Source organism: Marmota flaviventris, chromosome 9 (genome assembly GCF_047511675.1).
Source record: "Marmota flaviventris isolate mMarFla1 chromosome 9, mMarFla1.hap1, whole genome shotgun sequence".
NCBI classification, from domain to species: Eukaryota; Metazoa; Chordata; class Mammalia; order Rodentia; family Sciuridae; genus Marmota; species Marmota flaviventris.
The window spans coordinates 30,286,479-30,303,098 of record NC_092506.1 but is presented as its reverse complement, the minus strand read 5'-3'; the positions used below and the strand labels follow the sequence as shown (position 1 = coordinate 30,303,098).

Below are 16,620 nucleotides of genomic sequence, written 5' to 3'. Positions count from 1 at the left end.
AAGGACCTATTATATGTTTAGTGGTAGAACAAGTTATAAGATGAATAAAAAGAAGATAAGACTTATTTGGTGAGCTGACAGTATAAATGTGTAAGACTCTTTGACCAAAATAAATAAGTGGATGGAAGTTATTTTGGTTTTAAATGCATACCCCTAAATGTTGAGCTTACTTGAATTTTAGACTTAGATGTAATTAAAGGTAAACTCAATGTAGTTGATATTTTAAGGTGTTTTTTCCTCTCTTGAAGATTTGCAGAGTATGTGTGCATGGGTGAAAATGCAACTTTTTCTTAATTGAAGGGTCATATTAATTTGTCCAAGTCAAGAGTCAAAGTAATAGATTGATTTACTGAGACATTGTACAGTGATTTCCCTTTATCCCACATGGGAATGTATTCCAGTGGATGCATGAAACAACCCTAAATATGCTGGGTTTTTTTTTCCTATACCTACATACCCATGATAAAGTTTAATTTATAAATTAGGCGTGGTAAGAGATTAACAACTAATAATGAAGTTACAATAGTATATTATTATAAAATGGCCAGCATCACTATTCTTGCCCCTCGGGCCTCCATTTTTCAGTAAAATAAGAATTATTTGAATATAAGCACTGTGATACTGGGACAGTTGATCTAGTACCAAGATAAGCTGAGTGACTGGTGGGGAGGTACGTATATGTAGTGTACATGTACTAGACAAAGGGATGATTCATGCCCTGGGCAGGAAGGTTGGTTCAAGATTTTATCCTGCTATTCAGAACAGCAGACAGTTGAAAACTTACTGTTTATGTCTCAAATTTTCTATTTAATATTTGCAGACTGAGGTTGACCATGGGTAACTAACTGAAGCTGTGGAAAGTGAATCAGCAAATACAGGGGCTGTATACATGCCTTTTATTCATCAAAGTTTCTCAGCAGCACTGAGAATACATGCATTTCAGTGTTGTTGTGAAGTTCAAATGAGATTAAGTGTTGATTACACGTGAAGTATAAGGTACTATCTAAATGTTAGTCATCGACCTTAACAATAGACCTAGAGATTTACTTTTATATTCATTAGATTTTATTTATTTTTTTAACAGAGAGAGAGAGAATTTTTTAATATTTATTTTTTAGTTTTCGGTGGACACAACATCTTTATTTTTTATGTGGTGCTGAGGATCGAAACCAGCGACCCGCTCATGCTAGGCGAGTGTGCTACCACTTGAGCCACATCCCCAGCCCTTCATTAGATTTTAAAAATGAACCATGTGTATGGTTTCTTTGTTTCTGGGCAATGTAGCAGTTTAGCAACTGTAATATGTAAAACAGTTATATCAGCATTCTCTTTCCTTGAGTCTGAAAGCCTGTTTTAGAGGTAGTGAGGTACTCTGAGCAGCCTCCAGCGGGGCCTGACTGCAGTGGGAAGGCAGTCAGAACCTTTGGAATGTAATGGTCCCTGGTAGTCCTTGAGCATTTCCTGGTACTTGGCACCTCTAAGGCTTGCTAAGCTTTGAGTACTCCTCTGTGCTTTCCATTCTACCTGCTTCTTTCCCACCCTGCTGTCTGTGATCAACATTCCTCCCTTGATCCTCTGATGTGCCAGGCACTGGGCTCAGTATTTTATTTAATCCCGTTAGCCCAGGGTGATGTAATGGTAGCAGTGAGGATTTATTTAAACCTAGCCAGTTTGATCCTAGAACTCGTCCTTAATCACCTCTACACCATACTACCTCTCTCTTCCTTCTTACTGTTTACTTTCTTTTTATTTATTTACTTTCCAAATTCTCCTTGTTTGGCACCACTTTTTCTTTCTCTTGCTCCTAGTTGCCAAAAATTGGATTTGATTGGTCTACCCCATACATTCTTGTGTGGAGCACTTTTGCTGGTCATGTCTCATGCCAGGCCCGTGGATCACATGGTAACAAAGCATAACAAACTTTATCCATATAATCACCCCTGGTTCCAATCAGGAATAAGGCGGCTTGGAGACACCCTGAGGCTTTTCATGAGAAGCAGGCACCATGCTTGGTATATTAGCATAGCAGTTCTTTAGTGTACAGAGCGAGAGACCTGATTTTTTCCAAAATTAGCTTCTTGCTAAAATGGTTTAGAAGATATAAACATGATTTTTTAAAAAATAAATAAGTTTGGGGTGGTATTGTTGTAACTATGGCTTCAAAACTATGTGTTTAATGTCTTTTTCACAAGGATAATGTTCATTTAGCTGCTGTGAAATAGCAGTCATTAAAAAGCATTTATGCAACAATTAGAAACCTTGAGCATATGTTTGTGTCTATATGCATGTGCATGTGAATGCGTCTCTTTCAATATATGAATTAGAGTTTATATTAGAAACCTAGAGAGAGAGAAAGAGTGTGTGTATGTCTATATGCATGTGTCTGTTTTAATATATGAACTAGAGTTTATATTAGAAACCTAAAAAGAGAGAGAGAGTGAGTGTATGTGTGTGTGTGTCCTTCATATCCAATAAAGATTGGGGATCAATGCAAATCAAGCAAGATCATAATGGATCTGTCCTGCTCTGCAGAAAACAGCATCTGCCTGGGTATCCAAGTATAGCTGCATTTTTTCTTTCAGTAATAATTGCACTCTCCTGTGCTTTGGTGTTTCTCAATGAACTTATTTAAGTTTTTTTTTTCAATAAAAACTTTTGTTGATAATTTTTGAAGAGTTTGTAGATCTGTGGATCCCTCATTAAAGACACCTGTGCTACCTGTGCACTTTTTGACCATCAGTAACTGCAGGTGCCAGCCAAGTTCAACTGTGTAATTCCATGAATAAAGTAACATAGTAGTAAGCCCTAGATCCCATGCTAAGTTTAATTCTTCATTAATTGTAAAGTTTTAAAAGGCAGAGACAAAGTTTACCTCATAAGGACCCAGTGAATTTTTTTGAATGAATTAGCAAAGGTTATGAACTATTGTAGAAATATTTGCTAGCCTCTTTTCCTTTCAGCTGGATTCTTCAGGTAACATGCACTTTAAAGTTTTAAAGTTCACATTCCCAGGAGATCCCAGTTAGAATTACAAAGTTTCAGAATCAGCAGACTTTATACATATTTTGGTCTCTTATTAAAGTTCATTGACAGATATATCCTGCTGATAGATGATCTACAGAGACTTGTATACAGAGATATGATAAATTGTGGTATAAAGGTGTATTAAGAATTTTAATGCAAAAAATAATAATAATAATAATAGAGCTCGTGAAAAAATAAATAAATAAATAAAATTTATTTATTCCTGCCTGATAATTCACTAGAATCTGTTGAGATCATCTGCCTTTAAAAAAAAAAAAGTCTTTCAAAGTTCATGTGATACATGTTTGTTCAAACCATGTGCATAATTATATTGCTTAAAGGCCAAAGATAATATGTTTGTAAATTGTTCTAATGTTCCAAGCATTATACAAGTCAAAGCTTATCTTCATTTTCGCTTTAAATTCATGTAGAATTATAAGTAACTCTATCCAAATTTCTAATTGTTTCAGTTAGCAGTAAGTCACAATAATGTGTTGATCACTTTTGGACTTAAAAGTTGTTAATGGTTTAAAATTAAATAGTTCTCAACTGTAATTGTAATGTTGGCTAAGTAATACAAAGTATTAAGTAAGCCCCAAATTTATTTCATCTACCCAAATGACTGACTTTACTTTTTTTTCTACCCTTCCCCTCATAAATTAATTATTAATTTTTGTGTATAATGACTCAACCTCTGTCCTTTGCTTTTGAAGCATTGAGAAATAAAGGTTGACAGAACTACAGTTAATTTCAAGTGCAAGTGTGAGGAAACTTTAACTAGTTTTCTAAATGCCTGTGTCATCTGGCATTTCCCTCAGTTTTTAGAAATCAGTATAAAAAGTGTGATGTGAAACTAGTAATTTTTATATTCCTTGTGACTGGTTCATTCAGGAAATGTTTCACCTATGGTTTCCAGAACTTAAAAAAAGCCATTCTCTGAGGTGTACTATAATTCCACTTCTGAAAATTTATCTGGAATAGTTCAGAAGAAATCAGTGAACCAAATTACAACACTAGGAAAATGATTAAGTAAATTTTGGCGGATGTATTGATTAGAATTTTTGTCTTACAAGGAAAATTTTTGTGTATATAGAAGATACTGAAACATTATGCATATTATTGATGTACAGGGTTATTTGAAAAAAAATTAAGGACTTGCTGAACTTTAGCTCCTTGGGTTATCTGTAACTTGTTTGTCCTTAAAATTGTATTAAAGAAAAGTATATATATCTAACAAGTTGTAAAGTTGTGAGAGTAAAGGTAAGAGTGTAGCCTGTACAAATATTTCAAGTGACATGATTAAATATATAACATTCTTTTGTTGTCATGCTTCACTTTTTGTTTTTCTCAGGCATTATCAAAGAAAGCAAGAGATGGAAAATTGTTACCTGAAGAATACCAAGGAGGATCTTTTAGGTAAGATTTAAATTCTTAATTATCAGTAGCATCAAAGTAATAGATATAATTTATGAAGTCCATGTCAACCTGTTTTATTTATTTATCTGAAAAATTTTTTTAATTTAAGCAAAATATTACATAATTTATTTAGATAACAGAATATGTAAAAATATTTTTTAGACTAGTCATGTTATAAGAACCTATTAGCTATAAGAACCTATTAGTTATAAGAACCTATTAGCATTGAACTAAGCATTCTTTTGAATGGACAGTGACCAGCACGAAATGACATTCAGGTTCTTAAAATCTTATTTTAAATAATGAACTTTTATTTTAAATGAATTTATAAATACAATACATTTATAAACCTCAGCTATTTTCTTTCTATTTATGATCTCTGTGTTAGTTATTATCAGCTGTATTTTTAAGTGTCTCATACAGTAAAATGCACTGAGCATACCTTGAATATTTTATAAAGTAAAGAAACTTGAGTAATCACCCAAAGAAAGATAGAAAACATCACTAATATCCTAGAAGCCTCCTTTTATCATCCCCCCCCCCACACACAAAGGTAACCACTGTGCTGGTTTTGGGTTTTATGTAAATGCTATGTATTCTTTATTGCCTGATGTTATTTTTTTTTTCACTCATCACTAATGTCTGAGAGATTCACCAGATTGTTATGTGAAGCAGCCATTTATTCCTTATTGTAGAATATAGCATTCTGTTGTATAAAAGTGCTAGTGTCCATTTTCCTCTTGATAGGTATTATGTTTCCAGATTGGTACTATTGAAAATAATGATACAATGGGTGTTCTTACTAGTGTATTATGGTAACTATGTGACATTTTTGCTTTATAGACACTATGGACCCAAAGGTAGAATTCTTGAATTAAAAGCTTTAATAGATACTGCCAAATAATCTTCCAAAATGGTTATACAAATTTATACTTCCTTCAGCAGTACTTCAGAATTCCCAGTGCTCTACATTCTTGCCAACATTTTAATGTTATCTTTTAAATTTTAATGATTCTTCCAGGGTGTAGTGGTGCTCTTTATTGTTAGGGAAATGCCAGTTAATAAGGTTGAGTACTTTTGCATTTTTCAGCCATTTGGGTATCTTGTAACTCATCAGATAAAGTGCTGTTGAAGTCTTGCATCCAGATTTGAAAGTTATTTGTAGGAGTTATTGTTATTTCCAGATACACAGGCCTTTGTAGGATAGGTACTAATTCAGATACCTTTTCCCATGTGGCTTGCCTTTTGTCTTCCTTGGTGATTTTTTTTTTTTTTTTTTTTAATGAACAGAAGTTCTGAATTTTAATGATTTCTACTTATCAGTTTTTTGTTTGTTTGTTTGTTTGTTTGGCACTATTTATTTTGTTGGGAACTTTTTGCCTGACCAATAGTCATGAAGTTAATTCTTCTATGTGATCATTGTGAAGCACTCTATTTTTACTTTTCACATGTAGATCATAGTCATCTGAAATTGGATTTTTACATGATAATGAAGTAGAAGTCAGGGTTTTCTTTACTTCCCTCATATGGATATTAATTGAACCCAACATATATTGAAATTTAATTTCTCCTCCATAGCATTGAGAACATGACCATGTATATATTGGTATGCTTAATTATTGTGTTTTCTGTCTCTTGTTCTGTTATAACTAAACTATAATAGCTTTGATATATGTTCAGGAAAATTTTTCAATTTTTTTTTTACTCTTAAGATTGTCTTTTCTAGCTTTTCATATTCCAAATAAATTTTAAAATCAATTTGACATATTTTATACATACATACAGCACACATGTACATACTCCCCACCCTGGTCGTATTTTGATTCCATTAACTCTTGACTGACTGGAGGAAAATTATCATCTTCCAAGTATTAAGTCTTGTTGAGTTTTCTGAGTCCTTTCAGTTATATTTTATAATTTTCTTTGTAGAGATCTCATGTTATTTCATTAAATTTATTTCTTGATATTTGATATTTAATACCATTATAAATGGCAATTTTTTCAATTTCATGATCTAATCATTGTAACATATATAATTATGTTTTTATCTAGTGACTTAAATTCACTTAATAATAATTTATCTTTAGAACCTTCAATTTTCCATGTACATAATCAAGTTATAGCGATTCCTTTTTTTTTTTTTTCTAATATTTATACCTTTTCTTTTTCTTGCCATATTTCACTGCCTAGGACCTCCAGTTCAATGCTAAATGTTTGATAATAGATATAATGTTCACATGCATGCCGGTACATATCCTTTAGGTCTTTGAATAGCTCGATAGAAGGTTCAGTAGCACAGGTACTGTTTTTTAGTAAAATAAAAAAAGATGCTTCAAGGAAAACATTTTGGCTGCATTCACACCACCTTCTGTTGCCTTTTCCCTCTCTAGTATTTCCAACCTGGGGATGTTCGGCATCGATGAATTCACTGCAGTGATCAACCCTCCACAGGCCTGCATTTTGGCTGTTGGGAGATTCCGACCTGTCCTCAAGCTCACTGAAGATGAAGAGGGGAATGCCAAACTGCAGCAGCACCAACTCATAACAGTCACAATGTCAAGTGACAGTCGAGTGGTCGATGACGAACTGGCTACCAAGTTTCTAGAAAGTTTTAAAGCAAACCTAGAGAATCCTATCCGGCTTGCCTAATCCTCTAAATCAAGAGGCTAATTGAATAGCTTTTACCAAGAAAATAATTAAGTATTTAAGTATGAAAGAACATAAATGTTATTTATTTAAGGGGAAAGCATTTGATCCAAGTTGTCTTTATTTTCAATTTGGGTTTATTGTTGTAGAAATAAGTAGAGATAAACTGTTCCTAATAAAGAAAAAAGAACATTACTTAGCCAGATCTATTTTTAACCTCTGGTGCTGTACAGAAGGGGTATTAAACTAGGTAAAAATCATAGTTTACGTTTGGCTCATTTGAACATTTTGGGATATTTTAGAATGTACAATATGTTGTACATTCGAAAATAACATTCTGCCTTAGTTGTGTTGGAGTTAGAAGTAGTCTTCAAAGAGATTTCTGCTGAGTTAGCAGTGGGACCTCTTTTTTTACAAAACACTGATGTAGATATACTTGAACAATTTAATATGTACAGAAGTTTATTCTGCATAGTAGTAAATAAATAAGGATCACACTGTATCAGGGGTTGTGGCAACATTATTAAATTTTTGATGTATATAAAGCCATAAGTGTTTTAGCCATATATGTTTCTATCAGTCTTATTTTTCACTTCTGTAACACTGTGAACTTTTAAGAAGATAAAAGGCACAAAAATGGAGAAAGAGAAACTAAAAAAGTTGGTTGATTCAGTGAAAGACCTTTCTTCATTTAAACTTTCATAAGTAAATGCTCGCCTTCATGCTGAGTTGAAATATATTTAAATAAATTGTTGTCTCCTACCATACACTTTAAGTTAATATTGACTTAAACATAAATGTTGTTTCTTAGTACATTTTAATCAAGTTTGTATTGTGCAATAAAATGTGAGAAAGTATAAAAATTTCTATTTTACTTTGAATATTAGGACAGAAGTCTAAGTAAAACCTTGAAGTAGACTAGTAAGTTCTCAGGAACATATTAAAAGGAACTCTACAGGAGGAAAGGAGGAATTGAAATAGAATAATATTAGAAAAGTAGCTGATAAGGAATGTTAAACTTTGGAAGGAGTAGAAGAGAATATTGAAGAAGAACAGATGCATTATCAATGTTAGAAGAGTTTCTCTGGTTTGGCAACTCTGCTATGCTGGTGAGATAACTGTATTTAAATTGGATGGTAATGAATGGTAATTTAATTCACCAGTCACAGAAAGGCTCCCACTAGTATCTACTGGCATAAATCACCAGAAGAAAGACTGTATGGTACAAGTTACATTAGGTATGACATGATGAACTATTAAGACCTAACAGAAGAGTCTTCTAAAATAATTAGTGCCTCAGTGTATCAATTGCTAAGAAAATCCTTAATTTAGTTACTCAATTTTAATAGCCATTTTTAAAAATAGTCTTTGAAACTTTTGTCATATTAACTTTCTGAAATTTGTAACCAAATGCAATTTTCAAAATAACTTTTATAAATTACATTATTTTCAAGGTCAGTTTTTTGTCATCGTTGGTTTGGTGTGGCATTTTGTTGGTACTGGGGATATGACCTATGGGTGCTTTACCACTGAGCCACATCCCCAGCTCTTTTTGTGTTTCTGATTGTTTGTTGAGACAAGGTCTTGCCAAGTTGCTGAGGCTGGCCTTGACCTTGCAATCATTTTGTCTCAGCCTCCTGAGTCAATGGAATTACAGGCATGTGCCACTGCACCCAGCTCCAGAGTCAGTTTTGCGGAAATTATTTGGAGGGATTATTTTTTTTTTTCCTGGTTGTTTTGAGCATTTGAGCATGAAACAGCCGTAAATAATCTTTGACTTGGAGTTCTGTTTTCCATGGACTAATGTCCATAAACAGCGTGTATCATTTCCCTGTAGTTGAGATGGGTGGTGATGCCCAGCTCAACCTGTCTTGTAGAACTATTGTGAACTGCACACACATGTGGTGTCAGGTGAAGACATTTTAATTCTTTGTGGACAACACAGCTGGTCTGATTTAGTTCTAATATAGGTATCACACAGCAAGGATAGGGCTGGGAATGTAGCCCAGGGGTAGAGCATTAGCTTAGTACCCATGAGGCCCTGGGTTCAATCCCTGGCACTGCAAAAACAAAAACAAAACACACAAAACACAGAAAAGATAGAAAAATGAAATGCTGTAACTGTCTTCCTTGTTTCCTATTTAAACAGGAAATGACTAAGATATTTCTAAGGAAAAGCCACACACATTCCAGCTAACACTTAGGCATGAAAATACCCATGATTATTGGGATTTATAAGTCTGCTTCTCCCTAATTGCAATTTCTAGTTAATATTTTTTTATTCATTGTTTTGTGCTAGATTAAAATCATATGAATCCTGCTGACCAGACTTTTACTTAAGACATGACCAAGACATTTATATGTACCATTAGAAGGTATTTTATAAAATGTCAAATGGAACTTCTATTTTTAGATTATCTTCTTTTTTAAGCTTTGGACTTAATTTCACAATAAATTGTATAGACCAGCTATGTGGCCATTATGTGGAAAGTAAACCTTGTTTTCTACTATTTCATTGACAGATAGGTGGTGCTGTGAGTTAATGTATATTATAGTGAGAATATGCAAGAAGAATTAAAATGGCACTTAAATCTTAGTTCCCATTACACATTAGTGTCCTCATTACACATTGCATCCTGATGGGCTTTGTCTCAGGTAAAGCAAAATGAAAGAATCAAGTGTGCTCTGGGTAAGAATTAGCCATTAATTTAAACATGATGTTTTTAATGGGAAGCTTTGGATTTTTGAAGAAGGAAGTAACAATTCAGAGTTAAAAATTTTTCAAGATTCATTCAGCCTTAATATGCAATTTTTGTAAAAATGGGGAGAGGACACCAGTCAGCAGGAATCTGCTAGAAGTTTTTGCTCTAGTGAAAGCAGTCACTGATTAAGATCTGCTATAGGTCAGTGTCTTTAAAGAGGGATGCTGTGGTGTGCTGTGAACACATGGGCTGGGTGTATTTGATCAGACAGTACAGCAGCAGTGGTGTCCTTTCCTGTCCAAAGCACAGCCCCCCTTGGCTCACATTTGCCAATATCAAAAAGAGTAAGCTGATAAGTTACATATAGCAGATGATATTTCAGTTGACATTTAAACTTTTTGTCATTAGAAAAAGCAATCGTTTTTTTCAATGAAGTCATTTTAAATAGTTGGGGGTTTTTAATTTTTTTTCTAGTGTCTAATGGTGTTGGGAGATGGAAACAGGGCTAGAGGGAAAGTATGATTTGTCTACTATTTCAATATTGAAGACACCATTTAATTGAAATTATAAGATAGTATACAGATGCATTTTGAAATGTAACTATTAGCCTCTTTCAGTAGCGGCTTTTTTTGTTTCTTTGATTATATAAAGTTTAACATTATACTTGATATCATTGCCTCATCATCAGCCTGCTAAGGAATGCTATGTATCAAGAGATACAGGATAGTAATAAATTATCATCATTCCCAACAGAACTACTTACTTAAATCTTAAGATTTTCTTTTCTTCCCAAGTTTGTATACTCATAAATCAAGAGGATTTTAATTTCAGCTTTATCTATAAATTGCTGTGCTCTTGGCAAAAAAACTTATTTCTGTATTTTGACCTATAAAATGAAGATACAAGGAAGAGTCATTGTACTGGTAGCTTATCCTGTTTAATTGCCTCCATTCTATGTGGGAAGTATATTCTGTTTTGCAATGATACACCTCCTTCATAGAATGTCAGAGATTACACACACATACTCGGAGGTTACACAAATGGGCCAAAGCTCACAGGTTCCACAACTGGGGTTTGAGTTCAGTTCTATGGTACAAAAGGTCAAATTGCCATGCTGCAAAATGTTTCTTTCTGAGCTGTGATACTGCAGGTGAGATGGTTCTACTGAAGGTCTTGTTCTTCAGTGATAACACTAGTATGTTTATTATATGACCACACCTTCATATTTTCTTTCTCTTTCTGATGAAAGTGTATAAGAAGTACTAAGGGGTTTTTGTTGTTTTCATTATAAACAACTACTATTAATCTGAAATGCTAAAGTTAAGTGCTTTGACTCACACTCTTTTTTTTTCTAATTTTTTTTTTTAAGTTGTCGATGGTCCTTTATTTTATTTTACACGCAGTGCCTGGAATCGAACCCAGTGCCTCACACATACTAGGCAAGTGCTCTACCACTGAGCCACAACCCCAGCCCCTTATACTTTTAATGGAAGGCTTAGAAAAATAGAAGCTAAAAAAAAAAAAAATGAGTGTTATAATGCCTGTAAGAATAAATATATAGAACATTTTATCTTTTGTAAATAGTTTTGAATCTGGTCCAAGTTCAAAGCTAAAAGTTAACTTATCTTTTATTTCAGAGATTCCAGGCTTCTATTAACTGTCAGCATCCTCTCAATGAGGACCAATGGGTGATGGCAGAGAAGTTCATTGGGTTGCCTAGGCCAGATTTGTCCATGATCACCAAGCAAACAGGGAGCCAGTCTCCAGGACACAAGGAACCCTCAGCTGGTGTACTGGAATTTGGATGCCACTGAGGGTGGGAGTCTGGAACACATGGTGTCTATGTTAGGGACATGGGAAGGTGATCCTCACACCAACTGAGGCTGTCATTCTGTACTCAAAGTAGGGCCAGATCATCACTAGGTGTTCTACAGCTGCTGACCAGCTATGCATGAGCAGAACTATCAGTGTCTTCCACTGAGGAAGCTGAACAGTGTGCTTGCTGTAAAGGAGAAATGTTTTTAAAATGGTCTTTATTGTAGTAGAATTGGCCTCAAAGGGTATTTTTTAATCTTCAAGAAATTAAGTTAATAACTGGCACAAGAGATTGTCAGAACATGGGAAGTAAAGTGTACATTTCATTATTTAGAATAAGAAGAAATGTTAAGACATTTTGTATAGCAAACCATGGTAGACCTCTTTTGTGGGTAGAAATCTGTCCAGTTACAGGTATTCAGAAAATATTGTCACTCCATTTCAAATAAATTACCTGATTCGCTGGAAGAGACATTTATTTTTAAATAAAATATTGAAAGATATTCATTCAACAATTGTGAACACCTACTATACATAGCTAAGAGCCCTTAACTGCAATTGGCCTAAACTAGATAAAGGATATTTATGTGCCTGAATACATTTCAACAATAGACTTCACAGAGGAGGTGACATTTTTCAATTCCTTTTATTTTTTAAATACATGATAGCGGAATGCATCACAATTCTTATTACACATATAGAACATATTTTTTTATATCTCTGTATGTAAAGTATGTTCACACCAATTTGTGTCTTCATACATGTACTTTGGATAATGATGTCCATCACATTCCACCATCATTGCTAACCCCCGGCCCCTCCCTTCTCCTTCCCCTCTATGCCCTATCTAGAGTTCCTCTATTCTTCCTATACTCCCTCTCCTTACCCCACTATGAGTCAGTCACCTTATATCAGAAAACATATGCCATTTGTTTTTGGGGGGGATTGGCTAACTTCACTTAGCATTATCTTCTCCAACTGCATCCATTTACCTGCAAATGCCATGATTTTATTCTCTTTTATTGCTGAGTAATATTCCATTGTGTATATATACCACAGTTTCTTTGTCCATTCATTTACTGAAAGTCAACTAGGTTGGTTCTACAGTTTAGCTATTGTGAATTGTGCTGCTATAAACATTGATGTGGCTGTGTCCCTGTAGTATGCTGGGAGAGGGATAGCTGGGTTAAATGGTGGTTCCATTCCAAGTTTTCCAAGGAATCTCTATACTGCTTTCCATATTGGCTGCACCAGTTTGCAGTCCCACCAGCAATGTGTGACTGTACCTTTTTCCCTACATCTGCACCAACACTCACTATTGTTTGTCTTCATAATAGCTGCCATTCTGACTGGAGTGAGATGGTATCTTGGAGTAGTTTTGATTTGCATTTCTCTAATTGCTAGATATGATGAACATTTTTTCATATATTTCTTGATTGATTGTATATCCTCTTTTGAGAAGTGTCTATTCATGTCCTTGGCCCATTTACTGATTGGATTATTTGTTTTTCTAGTGTTTAGCTTTTTGAATTCTTTATATCCCCTAGAGATTAGTGCTCTATCTGATGTGTAAGGGGTAAAAATTTGCTCCCAAGATGTAGAGAAGGTAACATTTTTAACCATGTTTTTAAATTGCTATTAAAACCAACTCCCATCCTATTTTTGTTATTGTTGTTGTTGTGATTTCAGTAACCAAATTTTGGGGCTCCCAGTTTATTTCCAAGACCTTGACTCAGTACATGTACATATCACTACAATAAGAAATTTTAAGTTAGAAGGAAATGTGCTCATATAGGGAGTTGCTTGGACAAAAAGAGCTTTGCATTTTACTACTCAGAAAATGTTCTTTGCTATAGGAGCTTATGAATTTTGGGCAAAATGGAAGTGCAATATTCAATAGGGTATAGGATAGGGTATAGGGGTTTTGCATATTTTTTCTTTTTCTAGAATGAACCATTGCAACTTTGGAAAATATCAAGAGGAATAGCTTTGTTTAAAAAAAAAAAGTCTTAAAAATGGAAAAACTGGTAAAGTAAGTTTGGATTCATCAAAAACAAAAGTGTCAAAAATGTCATTTTATTTGGAAATTACAGGACTTCTATATAATTTTTTCACTTACCCAATTACTTAGTTCTCACTAGTATCTACAAACCTTCAAACTTCGTATGCTACCCATGAAAATAGAATAATACAGTTCTAATAGCTGGCTTACTGTGTTCCAAGCATTGTTGCAAATACTCTGCATGTGTTATTAAGTCAAAAGCCCTTGTCACAACCTTGTCCAAGATCAAACAAAATTATAGAGTTTAGCACATTAACAGGACTCATTAGCTGGGGACACACTGCTGTTTTGGTATAGTGGAAATATCTTGATAAGCTTCCCAGTAGCATCTTCTATAGTTATTACACATATCATAGAAGTAAATCTGTGGCTGAAAACACAGAAATCTGACATTTTAGTTTCTTCTGGATTTTAATATTGATAAGTGATGTATTTCTTTAGCCTTCTGAAAGGGATAAGCTGACGTGGATTAATAATTAAGGGTCAAATGGGAAAACACCACCTCTGCATCTTACTTAGAGAGCCAGTGGGTAATGACCAAAGAGTTTTTTAAATTTTCCTCTGGGATAATAAGTTACAGAAAAAGAAATGTCTGACAAATTTTTAAAACGAAACTTCTTTAACCACAAAAAATACTTGTTTCTTCTATGTAGATACCAGAGTTTAGTAGGTTCTCAAGTTGATTTTAAGTTTCTTGGATATGCTTTCATATCCAGTATATCACTCCTCCCAGGATGTATTATCATACCACAGGTATTAGTTGGTTAAGTGTTGACACGAGGCTTCTACTTTGTAGGGTGCCCGGCTGATTGGGTTTCTCCTCTCTCCTCAGTGGACCCCATCGGGGACACTTGAACCTTCACCAAACACTCCTTTTTTTTTTTTTTTAAGAGGGACTGAGGGAGTCTCCTTGGAGCAGTTCTGTGCCTAGCTTTCAGAAACATACAGTTAAGTAAAGGCACTGTTAATGTTGAAGTCTACCCCATAACATGCATTTTGTAAAATGTTCTCAAGCCAGTTTCGCTTTTATTTGGGGTCAATAGTGAACATTTTAAGGTGCTGGTATTGACTCATCTTGTGTGTGGAGGCCAGAGAAGTCTTTCTGCATGTTGACTTTTTGCAACTGTGAATAGTAAAGAGTCTCTTGGAACAGTTGTGTTTTTTTACATAAATGAAATATTTCACTCCCTTTTATTGGAGGGTGAGCTTTCAGCAAAGGTCTCTGCCTCATGTCAGATAATGACAAGAGATACTTGGTGGACTTTTGCTTCCCTTCCCCCACACCTTAAAGGAAAAAAATCATGAAGGAGAAGATAAGATGGGTGGAATAAGACAAAATGGAAAAAATAGTCATGAAAAATGTGGAACACCAATTATATTTTTTACTGAATGTAAAAAATTGAATAGTCACATGGACAAGGATTTAAGAATAACATGGACAGTCAGTGACCTGATTTGATTAAATACAGGACTTGCCATTAAAAAAAAAAAAAAAAAAAAACAGGTTTCATTGCTCCCATCCCCACCCCCACACTGAAGAAAACTCATTTAATACTTAATGGTTATTGTAATTTGCTTAAAGTTACCAAACAAGACTATTGGGTAACATGATTTTAGAAAATTCCTGTACTTTGCTAATTGTGTTTTACTTCACCTTTATGAAGACATTTCCAAATCACAAGTGATGATGATTTTGAAATAAATGCGAAAGAAGCTGTGGTATTCACCTGTACTTCATTTGCTGGAAGGTAGAAATGTTCTTTGTTATGTGCCAAATTTGGCCAGGAAATTCAAACTCCTGTCCCCTAGAAGCCAGCATCTGATGTGGATGTGGACTCCTCAAGGGGGAAGGTGCTTATCAGGCTCTGGTTCCAAGAGTGCCCTCTGTTAGGATTCACTCTTTTTCTCCACTTGGCAGGTATGGTCAGGCAGCTGTCTTACCAAGGACTTGATTAGGACCATTAAATTCTCTGCTTTGGATCTTAAGGACAATTTATTTTCCTTTTGATGTAACTGTATAATCCTTTGTACTTTTTTTTTAATTGGACACAATTCCTTTATTTTATTTATTTTTATATGGTACTGAGGATCTAACCCAGTGCCTCACACGTGCTAAGTGAGTGCTCTCACACTGAGCCACAACCCCCAACCCCTCCTTTGTACTTTCCTTGACGAGAATGGTAAACTGAAGAGTGTAGACCTGGAGAATAGAAGCCAAGGAGGAAGCACACTGTTTCTGTTCTTGGTTTAGTCAGTGGTGTGCTGGAAATGTTTAACAACCAGCTCTCCAAGGAAGAAATGTGTATGTATAACCAAATGTAAGTCTACTATAAACTTTACTCACAATAAGATACATAATTGATAAATACTAGAATATGCAATATTCCTTATTTTAAATTTATGTATGTAATTCTCACAGAATGCTCTCTCTAATTTTTACAGACTCTTTTACTGTAGCTCAGTCAGAGTTGCAGTTGATAAGTGTAGCTCCCAACATGAAAGTTATGTTTTCTTCTACCAGAAACAAAAAGGACTTAAATGTAATTTTACTTGCTTGTCAATGAAGAAAGTACTGTCTTACTGAATCAGATAATTTTCAAATACTAGGAGAATATTTCCTCAGATTTTGTTCTGCTTACAATGTACTAGCAATAGACATGACTTCTTGTTTTTTTTTTTAAATTTTTTTACACATGACATTTTAAATTTAATCCTTATTATTTACATTTTATTATATTTTCTCCATCAGTTTTGTAAGTCTAGAGACAGTCACAATATCAAGCCCTGATTTGTTATGGTGGTTCGTTTCCATGCTATAAAGCGTTCTGATTTGAAGCATCCATGTGGTGTCACTGAATGGGAAATTGGGAAAAGATGCAGATTAGTGCATCATTGCATATCATTTCCACCATTAAGATTCAAAAGACAAAAATCTCAAGAACATGGATAATAGTA

General features: G+C 34.3%; 1 protein-coding gene across 1 annotated transcript in view; it reads left to right on the top strand.

The window, feature by feature from the left end:
* The window catches only part of Pdhx (pyruvate dehydrogenase complex component X), a 65,397-nt gene extending 53,291 nt beyond the window's left edge, over nt 1–12,106 (top strand). Inside the window, exons 10-11 of the mRNA XM_027936636.2 lie at nt 4,376–4,440; nt 6,831–12,106. Of these exons, the coding sequence (XP_027792437.2) occupies nt 4,376–4,440; nt 6,831–7,089 (324 nt within the window). The 3' untranslated portion in view covers nt 7,090–12,106. The remainder of the gene's footprint in view (nt 1–4,375; nt 4,441–6,830) is intronic.
* The last annotated feature ends 4,514 nt before the right edge of the window (nt 12,107–16,620 follow it).